Source organism: Galeopterus variegatus, unplaced genomic scaffold, assembly GCF_000696425.1.
Source record: "Galeopterus variegatus unplaced genomic scaffold, G_variegatus-3.0.2 Scaffold1805, whole genome shotgun sequence".
NCBI lineage: Eukaryota > Metazoa > Chordata > Mammalia > Dermoptera > Cynocephalidae > Galeopterus > Galeopterus variegatus.
Genome location: NW_007727916.1, coordinates 292,984 through 316,299, shown reverse-complemented (window position 1 = coordinate 316,299; position 23,316 = coordinate 292,984). Strand labels below are relative to the sequence as shown.

Genomic DNA, 23,316 nt, shown 5'->3' with positions numbered 1-23,316 from the left:
TAGAAGAGGGAGTTGGAGAGTAATTGTTTGATGTCTAATGGCCACTCTTCACTATTCTTACCGCCCCGTGACCCATTCACCAATTACAATACAGCTAGCTAATAAAGGAACAGTTATACAGACAGGAATGTGTCAAAGGACAAAATTACAACAAATTTAAAGATCTCAATTGGCTTTATTGCAATTGTAGAATCGGGCAACACTTCATTCCATAGGATAGAATAACTGTCCCAATGAACCCAGCCAAGGAGATTGGTTTTACAGACAGAAAAGGTTGAAGAAAGCAGAAATGAAGAACAAAAGGTGGATTGGTCCTTCAGGTATCCTTTTTGTGTAAGAATTAAAGCAGAGGGAACTTTATTATCATGCCTACTGAAGATTTAAACTGGCCTGTTTGGGAAACTGGCTTTTATTTCTCTCTCCTGATTTCTCAGAAGGTCAGACCACAACTTAATTTAGATTTGGTGATGTGGAAATTAACAAGGGTGACTGACTCCATTTTCATTTTTAGCCTGGTCTTTTGGGATTTAGTGCAGGAACTTAGTCCAAAACCGTGGCCTCCTATAATTTTTATTTAACAGATGGAAGAAACCATTTAAATCTAGGAGCATACTGAATTGGGGATAATAAGTACAAGACTCTTCTAATCATCACTGCAGAGAAGTCCCTTTGCAAAGCATGAAATTTTGGGGTTTGTAACAAGGTCTGCTGATGCCCCATCTCACATTCCCTCTCCCACCTGAATTCACCTGTACAGCAGTAGACATCTTGTCATGCAGACAGCTTCTCAATAAGTACAAGACTCTTCTAATCATCACTGCAGAGAAGTCCCTTTGCAAAGCATGAAATTTGGGGGTTTGTAACAAGGGCTGCTGATGCCCCATCTCACATTCCCTCTCCCACCTGAATTCACCTGTACGGCAGTAGACATCTTGTCATGCAGACAGCTTCTTTCCTCAAGCCCTTTCTACCCTAGAGCCAAGCCCCAACCAGTGAGATGAGATATAAATGGCCCAGCCTCCCCTTCCTCTGGTAGGACAATCTGAAGCCTGTTCCACAAGTTTTATCAGAAGTCTCCAGCAAGATTAAGCCCCATCTGACCACATTCATAATCCGCTCATTCATTACCACGCCTTTTTTCCTTTTCCCCCTTATCTCACTTTCCCCACTTTCTCCCCTGTTCTTCCTAAGAGCGCCCTTCAACAAACCACCTGCCTCCTAGTACTTGTCTCAGGGTATGCTTTGGAGAAAACTCAAACCAAGACAGGGGTGGTATTTGCTGGAATGAGCTTTTATTTCTATTTCAGACAGATTCAGTTCTCAGACTCATAGAAAGGCCTGTCTCTGTAACACTAGTCCAGCCTTAAAATCCACATGGGTATTTTCTCTGCCAGTGCCCTAAGTACATCATAGGTAGGAAAACACACATATCTAAGGATTTTTACTGGGGAGGACACCAGTACAGGCAGGTTTTCCACAAGCACTACCTGACCCTATAGTTACAATAAAACTCAATAAGGCCCTAAAGCAAAAACAGGCCTCACATTTACAAGGAGTATTGCCTCCTAGGGACAGCTAAGTGTGTGCTTGTACGAGGAAGAGTTTAGTATTTTGTGAATCACTGAGGGAAGCTAAGTGGTTAAGCTCAGAAGGAAAGAAACTAGATTATTAATCGTTTCAGGAACCAGGATCATCTGGAACCTTTTTTGATAGTCTTTTTTTTTTGGTGGCTGACATGTACAGGGATCAAACCACGAACCTTGGTCTTACTAATGATTCTTTACAAAGTTACTGTGAGAAATGACTAATAAATGATTATAAAATGAGTCTTTAATTTGCCTTATTTCCATAGCACTGATTGCTCCACTGATTATCCCCTCTCCTGAATCACAGTCTGATTTCTTGGACATTCCCATAGACATGGCTGTCCCAAACCCCCAGCTACCAGCCTATTTTTTTAAAGCAGTTTTGCTCAAAAACCTATCTTCATCTTTGATTCTCACAGTCCAGTTTGGCTTCTGCCATCACCACTTCCCCAAAAAGGTATCAAAATCAGAAATGCCTCCATGCTGCCAATAGAAACTTGTCATCTTACTAGTTCCCTAAACACCATTCAACAGATATTTCCTTGAAACCTTCTACTCTTCCCTCAGCTTCTGTGATGCTGTACCTTCCTGGTTTCTACCTACTCATGGACTATTCTTCCTCCTTTTTCTGATCTCTCTAAGCGTTGTTCAGGACTCCCTCAAAATTCTCCTTCATTTCTTTATCAACATTCTCTAAGTGATCTCATTCATGTATATGGCTAAATCCCATCTATATTGATGATAATCTTCAATTTCTTGCTTTAACTCAGACATCTCTTGAGCTACTGATTCAGTCCCTCATTAAACTACACATTCAGCATTTGCATTTGGATGTCTCATAGTCATTCCAAACCTAACATGTTCAAACAATACTTTGATTCCTCTACACTTGTCCCTCCTTTCTGTCCTCATCACATTACATAGCAGCAGTATCCCCCTAACTGGTCAAGACAAAAAACCTATAGCTGGCCAGTTAGCTCAGTTGGTTAGAGTGCAGTGTTGTAACACTAAGGTCAAGGGTTCAGATCCCTGCACTGCCAGCCACCAAAAAAAAAAAACCACTTAAACATCCTCCTTCATTATTCCATTTCCTTCATTCCTGATGTTGGATTCATCAGAAAATCCAGTAAATTCAACCTTCAAAGCGTATTTTGAGTCCACCTTTCCTCATACATATTGCCACAACCTTCAATAGCAGCATCACTCACCTGCCTACGCAGCAGCCTCCTAAATTGATCGTCTGCTTCTGCTCCTAACACCTGCAATCCATCCCCCACATAGCAGCTAAAGGGAATTTAAAATACGTCAGATCTCTTGCCCTCACACTGAACTTTTCATTGTTTCTCACGGCATCAAAATAAAATCTATCCTCCTTAAACACAGTCTACAAAATGCTGCAAAGTCTGACCTCAGCCAGTCTTTCAATTTCATCTTGTGTTCCAGCAACACATAAAGAAGACATCCACTTTCATGCATAGGCCAGTCTTTCCTGCCTCGAGGACTTTTCTCCATTGTTTCCTCTCTTGCAAAGCTTTTCTCACAGCAAATACATCACATGCCTAAGTTATTTTCATCCTGCAGGTTTCAGCTTACATAACATGTCCTTGGAAGACTACCTCTTCTTTTTAAAATTTTTCCTCAAATTCTTTTTTTTTGTATTTTAAATTCATGTTTATTGAGGTATAATTACATATCAAGAAATTCATCCTTTTTAGGTATATCATTCAATGAAGTCTGACAAATATATATGGTATGTAACCACCACCATAATAAAAATATAGCATAGTGCCTCCCACACAAAATTTCTCTCATACCCTTTTATATTCCATAACCTCCCACAAGTTTGCAACCCTTGATCTACTCTTCTGCCCAATCGTTTTGCCTTTTCTAGAATGCTATTGTGATGGTTAAGTTTATGTGTCAGCTTGATTGCATCATAAGTAAACATTTGGTCAAACACTGTACCGGGTGTACAAGTGAGAATGATCCTGGATAAGATGAACATTTGAATTGGTAGACTGAGTGAAAAAAAAAATTGCCCTCCCTGATGTGGTTGGGCCACATCCAATCAATTGAAGACCTGAAAACAACAAAAAGGCTTAGTAAAAGGTTTCCTCCTGCCTGACTGACTCGAGCTAGGACATCAGTCTTTTCCTGCCTTTGGACTGGAACTGAAACATTGGCCCTTCTCCGGTCTTCAGCCTGCCAGCTTTTGGACTGGAACTCATACCATCAGCTGTCCTGGTTCCCAGACCTTCAGACTTACTAGAACTACACCATAGGCTCTTCTTGGTCTCCAGCTTGCCAACTGCAGATCTGGGGGCTTCTCAGCCTTCATAATCACGTGAGCCAATTCCCTACAATAAACCTCTTTAGATACATAGGTAGGTAGATAGATACATGCATACATGTATATAGATATGCTCTTTCTTTATGTAGCTCCAAATTTCTGAGTTATATCATTTTTCTTCTCTCTGAAGATCTTTTAACATTTTTTGAAAAGCAGGTATACTGGCAACAACCCCCCCCCCCGCAATTTTTATTTGCCTGAGAAAGTGTATTTCTCCTTCACTTTTGAAGGATAATTTCAAAGGGCACAGAATTCCAGGTTGGTAGTTTTTTTCTCTCAACATTATATATTTCGCTGCATTCCTTGCTTTCATGGTCACTGAGAAGTCAGATGTAATTTTTATCTTTGTTCCTCTGTAGGTAAGGTGTCTTTCTCCTCTGACTTCTTTCAATATTTTTTATGATATGCCTAGGTATACTTTTTTGGCATTTATCCTGCACGGTTCTCTCTGAGCTTCCTGGATCTGTGATTTGACATCTCACATCAGTTTGTGGAAATTCTCAGTCGTTATTTCTTCAGACATTTCTTCTGTCCCTTTATTTATTTCTTCTCCTGGTAATCATTCCCATTATGCTCATTTTATACCTCATGTAGTTATCCCCCCATTTTTGAATATTCTGTTGGATTTGTTTTTTCAGTCTTTTTTTTTTTCTCTTTGCTTTTCTGTTTTGAAGGTTTATGTAGTTATCCCCCCATTTTTGAATATTCTGTTGGATTTGTTTTTTCAGTCTTTTTTTTTTCTCTTTGCTTTTCTGTTTTGAAGGTTTCTTTCTTTTTTTAAAAAAAAAGATGACTGGTAAGGGGATCTTAACCCTTGACTTGGTGTTGTCAGCACCTTGCTCTCCCTAGTGAGCTAACCGGCCAACCCTACATAGGGATCTGAACCCGTGGCCTTGGTGTTATCAGCACCACACTCTCCCAAATGAGCCACGGGCTGGGCCTGTTTTGAAGGTTTCTATTGAGATCCCCTCAAGTTCAGAGATTCTTTACTCAGCCATGTCCAGTCTACTAATAAGCCCATCAGAAACATTCTTCATTTGTGTTAGTATTTCTTTTTTTCCTTTTTTTTTTGTCTTTTTTCGTGTCCGGCAACGGATCGCAACCCTCAGTGTCGCGCCCATACCGGACCGGGACCGGCAACGGGATCGCAACCCTCGGTGTTGCGCTCGCACCTCGCTCAGCCAGTGAGCAGGAACCGGTCTGTATGTGGGATCCGAACCCTCGGCGGGAGCGCCGCCGCACTCCCAAGCGGCGCACTGTAGCAGTGCGCCACCGGGCCAGCCCGTGTTAGTATTTTTTATCCCTAGCGTTTTTTTATTCTTAGAATTTCCATCTATTTGCTAACATTGCCCATTTGCTTTTGCATGCTGTCTACTTTATCTATTAGAGCCCTTAGCATTTTAATCACAGCTGTTTTAAATTCCTGGTCTGATAATTTCAACATCCCTGTCATATCTGAGTCTAGCTCTGATACTTGCTTTCTCCTCAAATTGTGTTTTTCTAACCTTTTATTTTGCTTTGTAATTTTTTTTCTTGATAGCTGGATGTGATGAATCAGGTAAAAGAAACTGCAGTAAATAGGCCTTTATTTATTTATTTTTAAATGTTTTTTTTGGTGGCTTTCCAGTAAGGATCTGAACCCTTAACCTAGGTGTTCTCAGCATCATGCTCTAAGCAGGTGAGTTAACTGGCCAGTCGATGGGTCTTTAGTAACATGGCGGTAAGATGTAAGGAAAGAGAAAGTGTACTGTAGTCCTATGATTAGGTCTCAGTCTTTTAATGAGCCTGTACCTCTAGACTGAGAATTTCATGGGTGCTTCTCAGTATCTCCCTCTCCACCTTTAGTGGGACAGGATAGTTAAAGTGGGCCGAAGTTGGGTATTTCCTTCCCCCAGGTCAGTTAGGCTCTGAAAAAACTCCAATAGATTAGGCTGTAGTAAAATAGTTTCTCTTAAGGGCAGGCCTCCATTAAGAACAGAATGCTTTGGCATATTTCAAAATGGTTTCTTTCTCCCTCCCTCTGCTGAAAGCCCAAAGCGATTTTTGGCCAGTCTTCACTGTGAGAATCTGATCGAGCTCCTAGAGATAAAACTCCCAAAAGCAGTGGGTCCCCCTGATTGAGTCACCCTGGAGTTTTTAAATCTCAGACTTGTCCACACTGAGCCTCTGGCAATTTGTCAATTACAGTTTAGATTTTTTTCCTACCCTGGCACTAGTTCACATGGAGGTTTCTGCTTGTGGATTTCTACTCCATTAACTTGTTTTTTGTTTGTTTGTTTTAAAAAAGATGACTGGTAAGGGGATCTTAACCCTTGACTTGGTGTTGTCATCACCACACTCTCCCAAGTGAGCCATGGGCTGGCCCTCTACTCCATTAATTTGTGATTCTCTGTATTTGCCCGGCTATTGCTCCAATTTTGGGAATAGCAGTTTGCCCTGTGACCTCACTTCTCTGACAGATCCAAGAACAAACATGTCAGTTTGTTCAGTTTTTTTACTTGTTAAGATGGTGTGATGACTTCCAAGCTCCTTACATGCCAGACCTTTTATTCCTGTTATGTTTCTTTCTCTATATGTAATGTTTCTTTTTCCTCTGGCCGTCTTCAAGAAATTTACTCTTATCTTTGGTTTCACTAGTTTGACTTGTGATGTGGGATTTCTGAAATTCTGGGATCTGATTTATTGTTTTTCATTAACTTTGGAAAATTCTTGGCCATTATTTCTTTTGATATTTCTTATCCCCAGTCTGTCTCTACTTCCTCTGGGACTACAATAATATACATCAGACTATTTGATCTTGTCCCACAGTACTGATACTCTGTACTGTTTATCTCCCATGTGAGGAAAATAGAATAGTTTAGTCAGGTCCCCTCCCTTGGGTCCAGTTGGGGGTGGTGCAGCACATTCTTTGTAAACAAGTTGTGTGTGGGTGGAGTTAGTGGGCAGGCTCACCCATGTATCTTTTTAGTTTGTTGCTATTCTTGTGTGTTCTTCAGAGTTTGTGAAGCAGCCTGTGAACTGCTGGACAGCAGAGCTCATGTCTAAAAATAGAGTGTGTTTACTTTGCTGGCAGCTGCTCAGTTTCTCTTTGGACTGTCTAGCTCTTAGATGTGTGTGTGCTGAATAAAGACTATTCCTTCAATCAAGGCTCCAAGGACCCTTTTCCTGTTACCTAGCTTATAGACCTGCATGTGAAGGGTTTGTGACCCGGTCTGGACAATAGACTTGAGGGGTCTGTGAGCTCCAGACCCAGCGCTAGCTCTGCACACCACTACTCTTTTTTCTCTTTGGATCTGTTTAGATTATTGCTATTGACCTCTCAAGTTCACTGATTCTTCCTTCAGCTGAATCAAGTTTTCTGAAGGAATTCTCTGTATCTGATATTGTAGTTTTTTTATTTCTAGCATTTCCACTTGACTCTTCCTTATCCGTTTCTCTGCTGAAATTCCCTATCCCTGATTTTTCACTTTTTCCTCTAGATATGTTAATACACTAATCAGTTGTTTTAAAGTCTGTCTGATAGTTCCAACATCTGTCATCGCTGATGAGTTTTTGTTTTGTTTTGTTTTGGTGGCTAGCCAGTATGAGGATCCGAACCCTTGGCCTTGGTGTTATCAATACTATACTTGAGTTCTGCTGATTTTTGATTGAATGTCAGACAGCATGTGTATAACAAAAGGTATGAGATTATATTGTGTTTGCACCTGGAAATGTGCACACTCCTGTCAGACCATTGGTTTGGGGATTGTGTCAATGTAGATAGGAGTTTGTATGAGCTTGGACTATAGTGCTGTTGCTGCTATCTTCAGTACACCACAGGCTTCAAATTCTTCCAGCAGTTGACTGCTGTTACCTTGCGCTTATAGTGCACCTGGAGCACAGGAGGATTCTTCTGAATCCCACCGTTACTTTCCAGGGATCCCTGCATGTCTACACCAAAAAGGATCTGTATCTACACTCTTCAACAACAGGCTGGTGTTCCTTGTTACTTAGTGCTAGGCTCATAGTGGGCACAGGTTTTCTCTGTTGACCTTAGCTAGCTTGTCTTAGGCAGGCTTTGTGTGCCTGGCCCTCAGGGGAGTGGCTTACTCAATATTCCTGCCCCATTTCCCAGTGGTGGCCAAACTCTACTCTGAATCTATTGTTGGTCGTGTGTTAGAATTTCATGCCCATCTCCCTCTGGTAGCAGATCTCTTTTTGTTATCAATGTGGGCCCTAGGCCAGATGGTTTTTCTGTCCCTCCTCCAAAGTCAATTTTTGCTTTTACTCCTTCTCTAGCAGTAATGATTCTTTGCCTGTTTCCTGAAGGTAGAGCATTTCCTACCCTGCCCCCCAGAGGCAGATAGGTTTTGCCTATATTCTTCCCTCAGAAGCAGTGGATTTTTGCTTAGGTCCTGGGGGTGACATGGTTTGTTGATCCTCTCCACAGCAGCCTATGGCTTTTGCATCCTTCAAGAGAAGGGCCTGGGGGAAGTGGCAAGGGTTTCATACCTATCCCCAGCAGCAACCAATTACGTTCTGCATGCCTGAACCACTGGCTGGGACTTTCCGGTTCCCTGCCCTGCTCCATTCTTTCTTCTGAGCACATGGTAAAGACCCTTGGGAAAGAACTTGTAAATGTGTATGAAGTCCCTTTATTTGAGACTCTTGGCTATTCCAAACTGATACACTGGCCCACACACAGCCTTTAAGAAGTTGTTAAAATTTTTGCTAGTGTTTTGTTACATGCTTATATAGTGGCCACCTCTTTCTCTTGTGTTCTTCCTAAGATAAAATAGTTTGTATGTCCCATCTCTCCCTGGAGGGCTTATCACTCTTTGAGATTCACTCTACCTGCTTGACTTGCAATCTCAGTTCTTCGATACCCTCAAGAAAAGCTATAATTTTGTAGATTTCCCAGATTTTTCTCCGTTAAGTTGGGAATGACAAGCTTTTGAAGCTTCCTACATCCTCTTCAAAAGCAAAACTCTGACTACCTCTACTAAAAAGGATCTTCTGTGATTCTTGTAAGTCAGTATTATTTCCATCATTGCACTTATTAAAATTTGCAATTATTTTTATTTTGTCTCCTCCATTAGACTTTAACCCCATGAAAACATATACTATATTTCTTCATTATTATAATCCCCTATACCTAGCACCTCACTGGACACATAGTGCTCAAAACTAAATGGAATGATACATATGACAGGTATTCGTATTTTCAAAAACAGAAAACATTAACCCAACATACAGAAAACACTAGCTAATTAAAACATCCACAGAAGTACTGGGGAACAGAGGGAGAGGAGGGACAACTGCCCAAAGGTAAACTGGGGAATTATATTCTCAACTATTTGTTGGGTTTTCATTTATAATCTGTCTGGAGAATCTGTCTATAATGTTGACTGAGTTCAAAACATAAAGCACAAACAAGAAACGTACCCCAAACCACTCTTCTTCAATTAAGCTCTAAGAAAAATCTGAAATAAATAAAATAGCAAATAGTGATCAGTAATTCCTGATTGTTTATTCTCCTCTTACAAAAAGACACTGGAACAAATAAATATAAAATATATGTCATATTTAGCAATGAGCAAACACATTTTCTTGGTATTTTCCACAAGAATAAACCAATGAAGTTTTCAGAAGTACAATCATCCTACCCACCTTCCACCCTCTTAAAAAAAAAAAAAGGTCAGTTATTTTAATTCCCTACGATTTTTAACAAGACTCTCAAAAGAAGTAATCTAAGACTATTTCAGGGATCACGACATCTAAATCAACAAGTTAAAAAAAAAAAAAAAAGTGTGTGCATGTGTGTTTAATATGATGTTGCCCAGAAACTCCAACTAATGAATATTCTTACAAGTTTTTCATTTCTTAAAATTTGCATGAACAGTCTATTCTGTTCAAATCTGCATGACAAAAACAGAAAGATGAGTACAATGTGTGTGTACAGATACATATACACACTTATACACACACACACACACTTTCCTGTCCTAAGAGAAAACATTAAATACAGGTATATATAATATACAGTGAACATACCATCTCTTTTCTTAAAGCCAACAAAATCCTGATTTCCTGTACTCTGGAGGTGATGCAGAAGGCAGACAAATACCAAACTATTTGTGACTAAACATAGCTAATAAAATACACCCTGTCTGTTTGGCTCAGACCAATTCACCAAAGTTTGAGCAATGATGAATGAATATCCAAGTGTGTTTGTTTCACTACAATTTATCTTTAGGCTAATACCTGTAGAGTTTTGCTAATACTTCCAATTAAATATTCATATTTATGATTTAATCAGCAAGTGGAAACATGTATAAAAATTATTTCAAACCACAACAAAAGGGGTGATTTTTTTCCTCCTGCTCTTTAAAAAATTATTTTTAAAAATCCACTTCAAATAATTACTTACTTGGTGCTTTATAATCACTTTTCACTTTATGAAGACCACTCAGAAAGTCAGAAAAGAATAAAAAATGTTTGAAGGGTCATTATCAAAACAACCAAAGGGATTTGAAAAGTACACTTTTGTCTACTTTCTGTACTATCTAGGTCCTGTACTAATAATTATATTTTACTGGATTACCTGCAATGTTAAAAACATGACTTAAAAAAAACAAAAACTGGCTTTTATATTTTAAAATAAGCCCCCTTCTCCTCCATATCCTCAAATATTAATATTTTGTTGCTTTAGGGATTGATTTAATATTTGCTAAAAACAACCCCTTACTATAAACCCTTCAAGCTTTCTAGGACCAATACCAAATTTAAGGGATTTATTCACTCTGAGGTTGCATGGAAGATGGAAATAAAAAAAAATGTCAATACAAGTAAAATCACATACAAGAAAAAGCACCTAAAGATGGAGGAAAGATAGCTCTGACATCCTACCTGTCTGTGGTAAACCATGTTCATGTTTCCATGTACATAATAGCTTAAGTTCTCCAAACAACTACATTTTTTTGATTCTGTGTCTAAAACTTTCTTTAAATTTCAAAGCCAATTTAAAATTAGGGGTAAATATATTTTTTAAATTTTGTGGATGAAGATCACTAAACTATGAGATTAATTTCCTAGGTGGCAAGTCATGACTCTCCAGAAGTGCAAATAAACATCAGAAAGTTCAAAGTGAAGAGTCAGTACATGAACATGCATGATCAGGAATTCTATGAAACTCACAAGGTGTTGGGATTCAGTCATTTAAATTAACCTCCTTGTGGTAGAAGATAGTGTTTCATGATGGACGCAGACTATACCCACTGCTCATGAGACGTACAAACATCACTACTGCTGAGGTCCCACTTTGGAGCAATTTAGAAATCCAAATTTAACTCCAGAAAATATAAATCTGGAATATGAATTTGAAGATAGTACAAACAGCAGCTGAGTGGAACCTGCCTGAAATAATCTTTTATTTATTTATTTTTTCTCCCTTTAAGGCTACAGAAAATCTGCACATAAACAAGGCAATTAATTCTCATAATAAAAATACCCTCCTACAAATAGCCAAGGTGTCCAGTCAGATTCCACAGTGAGTATATGTTGTATCACATTCTATTCCACAGGTGTGCTTTCTTGTGAGTCTGCAGGGTTAGTATCAATTCTTTCTGGAAATATTAGCTTCTCACAAACTGCTTCCTTTATTGGTAAATACTGTGATATTTCATTAGGTTCCGTGAAGAGGGAAGGTGAAACATGCTGGGAAACACACAAATCATATTAGCATATACTCAGTTATTGTATTGACACTTTTGAAAATGTTTTGGTTTAAGCATTCATTAAGCATAGCAATTTCAAAATCAGGTATAATATATGCATATAAGGATCACCATTAAGTGATCCTAAAAATAACAGGTACTTCCTGTTACTTAATCATTTAACTTTGTTACTAAATTTCTTCAAAGGTCACAGGGTTATATAATTTATAATGCTCCCAAAAATATCCTAAGAATTTAATACATCATAATCTAATCCCCAATCCCTGTTGCTTCTATAATTTAAAAGCACTAGTCTTCAGTTAGGGCCCAGTATGTAGTCTATAATAGAATCTAAGTAACTTTTCTAGCCCACGTATACTCTATACCCAGACAGAAATAAGTACTAAGAGTGAAAAAAGAATATCAAGTTTGTAGGAAGGTATCACTTTTTAAACAACCCATTTTAGAATCTTAAATTCTAAGGAAGCCCTTCATAAGTCCCAGGAGAGCAAAATTTTTTAAAAAATTATACCAAAAAACCAAGTCATGGCACCAATTACTACATGGGGGCAGGCAGGGTGGGAGGGAGGAGACTGTGTAGAAAGAAATTATAGGTGGCAGGGTGGTAAGTAGAAAGAACATCCAGTTGGTGCCAGTTGCAGATCTACCACTAACAAGCTATGTGACCTTGGGTGAGTCACACTTCTGGGTCTCAGTTTCTCTAGAATGAAATGTGGAAATTTGGTTGGATGATGTCTAAGGCACCTAACAGCTCTGAATGTTCTTGTATTTTAGGTAAGCTCATAAAAGTTATACGTCAGTAGGATTCATCCTGTAGAGCCCTATGAAGTGAATGAATGAGTTTAGGGATGTAAATACAGGTCAATGGGATGGTGTTGGGGGATACCATACTTAAAACAAAACTAAAATTCAACTTCTAAAAACTGAAATTTATATACTCACCATTAAATTAGCAATCTTGCTCTCTCGTGATGTATATTCTCGTAACATGTAGGTCTTGTCAGCCTATATTTAAATATTTAAAAGTTGCCATAAATTTATTTATATTTACTTACAAATTCCTTTCTATTAAACAGACTGCCTACATTTTAAAACAGGACGTGAAAGTAGCAAGAGGTCTGAAGAGAACATCTTGTTTTAAAGAGATAACTCCTATTTGTCATCAAGAATTCTGAATTATTATTTCCAGTTCTTATAAATTACAGTAATACTGGATACACATATGTAAACAGACTTAATAATTACTATGTAAGAGAAACACAAAGGTTTTACTTTGAAAGAATATATATATGTATGTAAATGAGATATGCAAGATATTTTACTATTACTTCAAGTTTGTAATTACATCTTTTCCTTAAGCTCTCTTTTTTTTTTAGCCAGCTGTACAGGGATTCCCTGGACCTTGTGTTATCAGCACCATGCTCTACCAATTGAGCAACCACCTTCCTTAAGTTCATTATCACTTATCTACATAACTGTGGCTACTTTTATGTTCCAAATTGGATGCTTAAAAATTTTTATTCTCTCCCATTTCCACAAAACTCTTGCTAAATTGCTAACTTAAAATCACCTTTTCTGTATTTCAATTTTTCCCATTTAAGATTTTTTTAAGGAAATAAAAGATTTTTTAAGTTAGGTTTTAGAACAGAAATTTATTTCAATTTGCTTTTTGGTGAAACACTTTTCAATAAAAGAAAACCCTCAAAATTATACTCCCGTAAGGTTTCAATCTTTTATATTAATAAAAACAGATTACTGCTCACATAAAAAAATAAAATAATATAAAAGTAAAAAGAAGAGAGCATAAATCATCAGCAATCACACCTTCTGGAGATAACACTATCTTTAACATTTAGAAATCTCTACACAAAACCATATATAAATAGATTCATATCCACTTTTTAAAATTTGACATTGAGATGGACACCTTTCCAAATTAGTTAAATATAATTCTCTGCCATCAATTTTAATGTTTAAATATTTTCTACTATATAAAGAAACAATTTAATCAATGCCCATTAATGGGCATTAAGCTCCTTCCTTCTATTATGAACATGTTGTTCATGTACACACAACTCTGGGCAATTGTCTGATTAATATTTGTAGATTTGTGTATAAAAAAGTCTTTTTAGAATAAATCCCTAACACACAATATTGTTGAGTTAAAACACAGTATTTTTAAAATTTAGATTTTACCCTTTGAGGGAGAAAAATGCAGCCTACTTTGCCATCACTTTTAAAAAGAAAAAAAGGTCCATCACAGTCATGGTGTTATTTCAAGAAAAAAAAAACTATCCGTAAGTGAAAGATTTGGGAAAACACCAATTCAATCCCATCCTACTGGGTTCAAATTCCAGTTCTGCCACCTATAACTGTATAACTTGGGCGAGTTACTTAACCTTCCTTTGCCTTGGTAACCTCAGCTATAAAGCAGAGATAATAACAGCACTGATTTCAGAGGGTTGTTATTAGAGCTAACCATTACTGTGAATAACATGACTAACATGGTGGTCTCTAATTCCTCATTCTACATAATCACAAATCTGAAGTTAAAAATTCATTCAGAAAAGACAGGCTGCTGTAAAGCTACTAGAGGAATTTTCATGACTCAATTTAATCTTCCCCCTTTTCTTCACATTTTTTAAAGTCCTGCATAATTGCTAGTTCCTTCAAATGGAACATACCTTTCAAATTTTAGAAAGTCATCAAAATAATTACGTAATACAAAATTCAGGAGGCCATGTAATTGGTATTTCTAACATCATGACATTATATAAACAATATATACTGTAAACACCGGTAACAGTTAAAGGACAGTTTTCTTAAACACAGATTGAGTACATACAAAAATTTTTTAAAAGTATCAGATGCCCCCCACTATGGAGTATTTTTCAGAAAACATTTTCAGCTACCAGAACTTTTGGAAAAGAAGGTATATTTCAATAACACTGTGCAGTCAACAGTGAATCTGAAACAACCAAACTTAAAGGTTAAAAGGATTGCCATATAATACAAAGCATTATTTAATTTTATTCTCAGAATGACAGTGAAACAACATAAACAGGTCCAATATCAATCAGTATATTCATTAAATGAGAATAGGTACCTCATGGTAAAGTCTCGTGTCATTCATTCTGATAAGCACCCCATCAATTCTCAAGAAAAACCTCAACAGCAGGAAAAAGCTAGAAGGCATCACTCTCTGAAAAAAATTATTACATTAATATTTTAATGAAAATTCAATATTTTATTACTATGCTAAAAGAAAAATTATTTTTAAAAAAAGCATCGAAGGAGGGCTGAATTAGCAGTATATAAAAATCTCTGAACTAGAAGTTCTTTGTCCTAGCTGCAAACTAGCCTCAAAACCTCGTGCAAATTATTTAACACAGTGGTTTCAGTTTCCTACAATAGAAAAATATTTTCCCTAGGTCAAAAGATATTGAGGTTTAAAACACTCAAATCACACCCAAGTAATGTGAAAATTACAACGTTAATTTTTTAAAATGGTAGTACTGATAGTAAATGTTAATACCAGTAGAACCAAAATGAAAGAACAACCTAGTTCTTTGTCACTACTCACTTTTATTCACCTTATATAAAATAAAGGCAAGAACCCTTAAATGGACTGCTCTAATTCAGTGCAACCAATTAGGCATTTATTTCATATTACCAAAGACCGGTTTATTGTTACATTATAACATGTTCTTAACATCTTTCATCTGTGGCACATCTACAAATTGCTGTGCTTCCCAATTATAACTACTGGAGAAAGCCAGAATTAGTAGACAGAGTAAGAAGGTGGGTCCTGGTGGCAGGCAGGGAAGGGTTGAATGGGGTGTGAGGTATTAGGTCTTTAAAAAGAATGTGCTTGACCATTTACTGAGTAAATATTTATTGTCTACTAAGTGCCAAGTTCTTACTATAGTAGGTCTTGGATTTATATAAATGAAAAGATAGAATTCCAGTGCTCAAAAAGTTTATCAACCAGGGAATCAGTAAAACAGATAAAATGATACAGTAGCTGTTACAACAGAGGTAGTCACAAGGTTCAATAAGCACTCAGAGAAAGAAGTACCTTAGTTTGCTGAAGAAAGTCACAGAAGGCAACACTTAAGCTGACCATGGAAAGAACACTGGGGATGGAAAGGAGAATTCCAGAAAGAGGAAACAGCATATACAAAAAGTACTGAGGCATGAAATAGCTAGACATATTCAGGGAACTACCTATAATTCCATACAAGCAGAGGGCTACATTAATGAAGAAGAAATAACAGGATAAACCAGTAGTGATAGTCACCAGCCACAGGCCAAGCTCTTTCCTGCCTTAGGACCTTTACGAACTCTGTTCCCTTACCTGGGATATTTTCCTGGCTAATGCTTACTTGTCCTTTAGATCTCATTGTAAATGTCACTTCCACAGAGGCCTTTCTTACCATTCCATATCAAATAAGATTCCTCTTGTTATTCTCTCATAGTACTCCATTACAAGTTAACAGATTTGTAACTATATTCATTTATGTGTTTACTTGCTTAATGCCTCTCTCTCCACTTGACTGTAGGCTCCATAAAAGACAAAATACCTGCTTTGTTCATCACTTGTATCCCTAGAAAAGTATCTAGCACACAGCAGGTACTCTTTAACTATTTGCTGAATGAAAAGGAGGCTAGAAGCTATCTTTGCTAGAAAAAAGGCTCTGAGATTTCTGCATTCTGATGGGGTTAGGGAAACAAAAGGTGGACAATGTTCACTTCTGACTATGCAAAATGAAACTAATCATTAGCCCTAAAAGCCATTACACAACCCCACAGTACTGACAGTATTTGGTAAACAGGACATTTCTTTTCTTTGAAAGTTAAAAACTAACATACCATGCAAATAGATTCTCTTTAGATTTCTATTATTAGAGTAGCCATAAAAGCCATAAACCCTACAAGGACAGTAGAATGTTAGGGACACAAAATTCTAACTGAAGAGCAAACACTGCTGAGAAGCTAATTTAGAAATATAAAAGGAAAATTAATTTCTGAAACAAATATCTTTTTATTAGATGTAGATAATGCTGCTCACATAGTTACCAAAACGTGTAATAAACTCAATGGAGCAAATCCAAAACATCCCAGATTTCACTGTGCACAGAGCTCTAAATCTACTTTTTTTCCCTGGAGAACTGTACTATAAGGAAATTATGCTGTTGGATTTTTGTTGGGTTTTTTTTTTTTTTTTTTTTTTTTGATAAAACTTGCCTAGGAGGAGAATTGAGAACAAGGTAGAAAAAACACTTCAAAACCTTCAAACAGTAAAATAAGTTAAGAGTAACCTAAAAGGCTCTATCCAACAATATCAGGGATTTAAAATAAATTACTTTGTCATATAGGTAGCTTCCATTATTTCAATAGCATTTCTTTTCAGAGTGTTTTATAATTAGTATGGAAACTGAGAAATAAACATTCATAAGCAACTAGTATTGCAATTCTAAAACAATTAAAACCCTTTAGCAGTTTTCTAGCCAAAGTTAAAACATCAAGTAAAATCAATGAATACTATTCCCATTACCCCAGATAATTCCAGGAACATTTTGAAAGTGACATAATTTAAAAAGGGGGAAAACCCACATGTGATAAATAAGAAAAACTAATTTCCATATATTCTATACACTCAGTCAAACTCGTAGCAATAAATAAAAGATATAAGGTAGTCCTTAAAAATATATAGAACCTTGGAAAGCTTTGTTAAACTAAAAATAATTTGTGATGGTATGGATTTTATTTGAAAGCAAGTAGGAAAAGGTAGATTTTAAGTCAGGGAAAGCTCTAGGGAAAAAGCCAGTTAAGTGGTCTTCTTAAGTGAGCTTTAAGTGGAAGGTATCTAGTGAGGGCTTTGGAAATGATCATCATACTTCATTCTCTAGCAGTAGTGGGTAATTTGAAAGCCTGAATCAATCACCAATTCTCACAACCACCAGCTTGGAAAATACATCAGTGATCACCTTGTTTTACCACCAGGCCCTCTCTTCATCTGGCTAGAGAAATTCATACATCTAAAACTCAGACCAGGAACCACCTCCCTAACCTACAACCTCCATTTTCACATATATCTATCCATTTTTTCAGTCAACAAATATACAGCAAGTGTACCAAGTGTAGTCAAATAAAAAACATTCCTTGCCCTATAGTGTTAAAAAGATAACTTAAATCTCTAATTTGTCTAGGTAATTCTGATCAACTCTAGATTTGGAAATCACTGGAATACAGACAGATTTACCTACATCCCATTCCCCTTTCCTCCTATCACCACTGAAGAAGCATCTCTCTCTTCTTCTGTCAAAGGCTAACCCTTCTACTCACGATCTACAGCCTAGAGGAGTATGAGCAAGAGCACAGAGATCAAACTGATTCACTTATGTGATTGATTTTGGGCAAGCTACTTAAGATCTCCAACCCTCCATTTCCTCATTTGTAAAATGGAGATATGAAAGTATTCACTGCATAGAATTTTCCTGGGGAATAAATGAAAAAATATGGGTAAGTACCTAGCGTGGTGTCTCATATACAGTAAAGGCTCAAAGCCTTCCTTGTCCTCTCCTATTCCTCATCTTCAGAAACCTCATTCCATCCATTTTCTCCCCTCTCTAAAAGTGGCACCTTCCTGTGAGCACCTAGACATTTTAAAGTCTTCCCTGTGTTTGAAAAAACACACACACTTCTGTCAATCACATATTCTCTTAGCCACACCTGTTTCTTGTCCTATCCTAGGAAGTTTTTTTAAAGTTAGGTCTACATCTACACTCTATCTCCACATCCACATCTTTTATTTACTCCCTAATCACATAACTTAAATTGTTCTTGCCAAAGTGAATAACTATCTAATTGCCAAAACCAAAAAACAAAATTTTTAGTCTAATAGATACCACCCCAGTCTAAGCTTATAAGACTTCTCTATAGCATGATACTGACTTTGGTGCCCTCCTTGAAAAGTTCTACTTCCTCAGCTTCCCAAGCACCATATACCTAGTTTCTCCATATTTACATCCATACATCTATATTTACCAGGCTAGTCCTTGCTCCATTTGTCCAATACCCAATTGTCCCTAAGCCAGGCACTATGGCATTTATTTTATTTAGAGCAACATCTATTACAATGTTCGAAAGAAACCAGTAAAGATAGTATTCTAAAAAAAAAACCTCTCCACACATTCTTAAAAATGCAATCCTGTCACATAACTTATAAAAGTTACACTAGGTAAAAAGAAAAACATTTTTAAGATGACACTACTTTTTAGTTTGAGACTTATTATTTACTCAGGTACACATATAATAATACATTTATGCCCATATCCTCTCCAACTCCTTCATCTACAAAAACACATGTGCTCCCCATATAACTACCCACGCACACACATCACAGATATATCCACCCACTTAGATGCAAATGCACACCCAGATATGCAAACTCATAATAAACATTCAGCCTTGTCAAATCAGTAGATGGATAGGCAAATGCAAAGATATATGACTGGATGAGTTGGAGACTGAATAAACCCTAAATAAAAAAAGTAAATTCGAAGATAGTTATAAGCGAGCAAAGGAGTAAGGTGCAACAAAAATAACTATCTAATATTAAAATAATGATATATATTAGATGGTACAAGGAAAACTTTGTAGCTAATTAGTTTCACAAACTTAGATAAACTAATCTTTTGGGGCAATGTTTGGCTATAAAATAGGGAGGCTGGACTAAATGATTCTCTAAAACTTCATTACAATTCCAAAACCCTGGGCCGGCCCGGTGGCGCACTAGAGAGTGCGCCGCTTGGGAGCGCGGCGGCGCTCCCATCGAGGGTTCGGATCCCATGTGGAGACCGGTTCCCGCTCACTGGCTGAGCGCGGTGCGGGCGCAACACCGAGGGTTGCGATCCCGTTGCCGGTCAGTAAAAAAAAAAGACAAAAAGGAAAAAAAAACAATTCCAAAACCCTATGATTCTACAGAAAAATTTGACTTTAAAACAAATTTATTGCTTTTTTATCACTATTTTCATAATTACTGTTTAAATCATAACACCCACAATCATTATGCTCCAAGAACAATGTTTGATGCTGATCTGTGTCTTTGACAGACCTCATGGTAACTGCTATAATTGAGAAGTTAAAAAATAAAGTATTATTATAGTACCCCTTATTATAGGGGTATGAAAAATGGATATTTAACTCTGCCCAGGGGAGTTGTGAAGGGCCTTACAAAGGAGGTGAGGGGGTCTTAAAGAATAAAGCATTTAGTAAAAAGTTTCAGTTGAGGTTTTTCTGAAAAGTGTTAGAAATTCAATTACAACCTGGCAGTAAACAAATGAGTAACTGCTAGTGGCCTATTTATTATTCCTTCTAAGCATGTCCCACCAATTACATTGTTTATGGACGTAGTTTGCCCTCCACTGATAGAAAACAAGACAAAAGGAAAAAGAGAATCTATACTTGTCATTTCTATTTTCTACTTCAAGGCTGGAAATTGAAGTGGTAGTTTAGCACTGTAATCCTAACATGAGGGCCATCTTTTAAAATGACATCCACCTTGCCGTCTGTAGATCCTTACCAACATCACTTTAAATTCGAAATGTAAAAATTAAACCATAGTCTTCATTCAAGTTAAATAATACACAAAAAAAACCTACAAAGTGACCAGGCAAATCTTAATAATATACTAAGATTTTGTGAAATTTTTAGTGGATATTTAATAAGATATACTGTAGACCCAAGTGAAATTGTACATGATATCATGTAGAGATACTGTAATTCAAAGCGAGTCTTATATTTCTGCGCAATGGTAAGAATGGAAGAAATATGTTAATTTTAACCTAAAGTCATAATACTCACAATTTTCACACTCAGACTTGAAACTCCATGATCATGAAGTTCATCCTCAAACAGGAGAACTTCTTCAAAAAACTTAATCTGTTCTCTGGCTTTCAATTTCTCTGTATCTATATGATCTGTTGTTGGTACAACCTGAAAAAAATAAGTTAAGAAGCAGCACATAAAAAAAAAATAACTTAAGAAGCACATAAAAAAACTAAGGGGCTACAGAGACACAAGAGAGTAGTTTTTTCTATTAGTTTTCTCTGTAGAGTCGGAACATACAGTCATCAATAATTAGAATATACCTTAACTCTGAAAAACTGAAGACACTACAGACACCTGATGTTATAGCTTTCAAAAAAATAGAGTAAAAATTCATCATCTTTCATACAAGTCAGATTAAAATCAAGTGTTCTGTTATGACAATGAGAAAATTAACCATGAAAATTAGTGGTTGTGGTGAACTACTACTATCATAGAAGGTCAAAGAAGTTTTGTGCTGTGAAAGTCCACGTTTAAGACATTCATTTTGGAACTTAAAAATATTTTTCCATTAGAATGTTATATATCTTTTTTTTGGGGGGGGGGCAGCTGGCCGGTATGGGGATATGAACCTTTGACCTTGGTGTTACAACACCACACTCTAACCAACTGAGCAAACCTGCCAACCCTTGAATGTTATATATCTTAGATTCCCAACCTAACTCCGCCAAACCTATAAGCAAAATAAAGTTCTTTAAATAATGAGGTAAAGAAGAACTTTTAGAGAAATTCTAAGGGCAACTCCTGGCATTGCAAAGGATTTTGGATGATGCTGGCAATTTTTCAGTGTATTACTTTGTAGCTCAAAGACACACACATACATAATCCAACAAAAGCATCAACAATCCCAAGGCAGATCATATCAGTAGTTCACTAAACCCAAGTGTCTCCTAATTGTAGCACCAAAACATGATTTGTGATACCATTTTCTATTACATCCAATTTCACTATAAATGTTCAGCTTTTACAGGCTAGCCAGTTGGCTCAGTTGGTTACAGCACAACCTTGTAACATCAAGGTCAAGGGTTTGGATTCCATACCTGCCAGCCGCTAAAAAAAAAAAAAGTTTAGCTTTTCTATTCTTTGACATGGTTTATCATAAACAAATACAACACTGTTCATAAAACCATAGTATTCAATAAATGGTAGCTACTATTTTGTTTGACTCCTGGACAGAATTAAGAGATGGAGAGTAATTTAAGATAACTGAACAAGAATTAGAAGAAAAGGATAAAGAATGTGCGAGAGACTGCAAAGATTTGGGGAGAAATCTAAGGGAGTATTAAGTGATGTAGGGGGAGAAAAGGTGCAATGAAGAGAAAGTAGCACAGTTTGTATATGATTCCCAAGATGTGAAAAAATACCCGTAGATCTTCCATGCTCACCTACCTGTAAAACCTTAGCCTTCTGCAGTTTTATTCTAAAATGCATCTGGAGCAGACGTATGATAACTTTTGAAGGCGAAAATTTGGAGGGGGAAGGAAGTTGGCAAGTGGGGGGATAAGGCATATAATCAGCCCCTTGCATCACGTGTATGTTTGTGATCTACTTAAGACAAAAGATGGTGTCTCTAGGGTTGCCTAAGAGCATAAAAATTTAGTGTTAAATACACAGAACTTGTAAATTCCCTACTTTCTATTTAGTTTTAGATTAAAGGAGCACATTTGTAAGACCCTCCTTATAGATACCCAGGCTTTCAAAAAACTAATTAGTCATTATATGAATTTTCTCATTATTAAATGGCTACTGCACTAATGTTTCATATATGCCTTCAGTAACTAATTGGTCAAAATGAATCTGCCAATTTTGCCATTTACTTGTTCTTGTAAGATGTTTGAAAGAGAAAGACAAAAAACAATTAGATTAAGCATGGTTTAGGGATATTCATTTAACTTATTTATACTACCTTTTCCCATTTGCAAGGGCAAATAATATCTATAACTTTATACTTCTCAGCCCTCTCTCCTCCTCAACTCCACTTATCTCCTCCCTGAACTCAGGCATCTGAAAAAAATGAAAACTAGCTAAACTTAAAACATATCAAACACTTTTGGTTTCCAGCATTGGCTGAATAAGTAATCTAGACAAACCCTCCTGCTGAAGACAATTTAAAAAACTGGCTGAAAAAAATAAAACTTCTTAAAGGCATAAAATGGCCAAGGCAGTGAGGAGTTACTGGGCTGAGGTCTGGCAAAGGACTGGAACCCAGAAAAGTGAGCCTGTACTTGGCTGGCTCTTGCCCTGAGGCATCAGCATGGGCTGATTCAGAGAGGCTAGGCTCTGCCAACTCTTGCTGTCACCAATACTTGGAGCTCACTAAGGGACCTTGAAGTATTCTCTGTCCCCTTCCAATTTGGGGATGATACCCTAAAGAGCTATACTGGGTTCACAGTTTCTTATCTACAGGCCCAGTAAACCTCAAACCCTGGCCCTAGACTGAGGTTGGCAAACTAAGACCTGTAGGTCACATCTGCCCTGCTGTCTACCTTTGTACGGACTGCAAGCTAAGAATGATTTTTTACAATTTTTAAATGATTGAGGGAAAATATTGAAAGAAAAATATTTCATGACACATGAAAATTATATGAAATTCAAATTTCAATGTCCATAAATAAAGTTTTTTTGAAACACAGCCATGCCATTCACTTATATATTATCTACCAATTCTTTACACTACAACGAAAGAGTCAAGTAGGTGCAACAGAAACTCTATGGCCCACAAAGCCTAAAATATTTACTGTCTGGTCCTTTACAGAAAAAGTTTGCAGATCTC

General features: G+C 37.0%; 1 protein-coding gene across 1 annotated transcript in view; it reads right to left on the bottom strand.

The window, feature by feature from the left end:
- Positions 1-9,420: 9,420 nt before the first annotated feature.
- Positions 9,421-23,316, bottom strand: part of TIPRL (TOR signaling pathway regulator) — a 28,611-nt gene continuing 14,715 nt past the window's right edge. Inside the window, exons 4-7 of the mRNA XM_008579085.1 lie at positions 20,520-20,651; positions 14,758-14,853; positions 12,594-12,656; positions 9,421-11,631 (exon numbers count right to left, since the gene is read on the bottom strand). Coding sequence (XP_008577307.1) covers positions 11,488-11,631; positions 12,594-12,656; positions 14,758-14,853; positions 20,520-20,651 — 435 coding nt within the window. The 3' untranslated portion in view covers positions 9,421-11,487. The remainder of the gene's footprint in view (positions 11,632-12,593; positions 12,657-14,757; positions 14,854-20,519; positions 20,652-23,316) is intronic.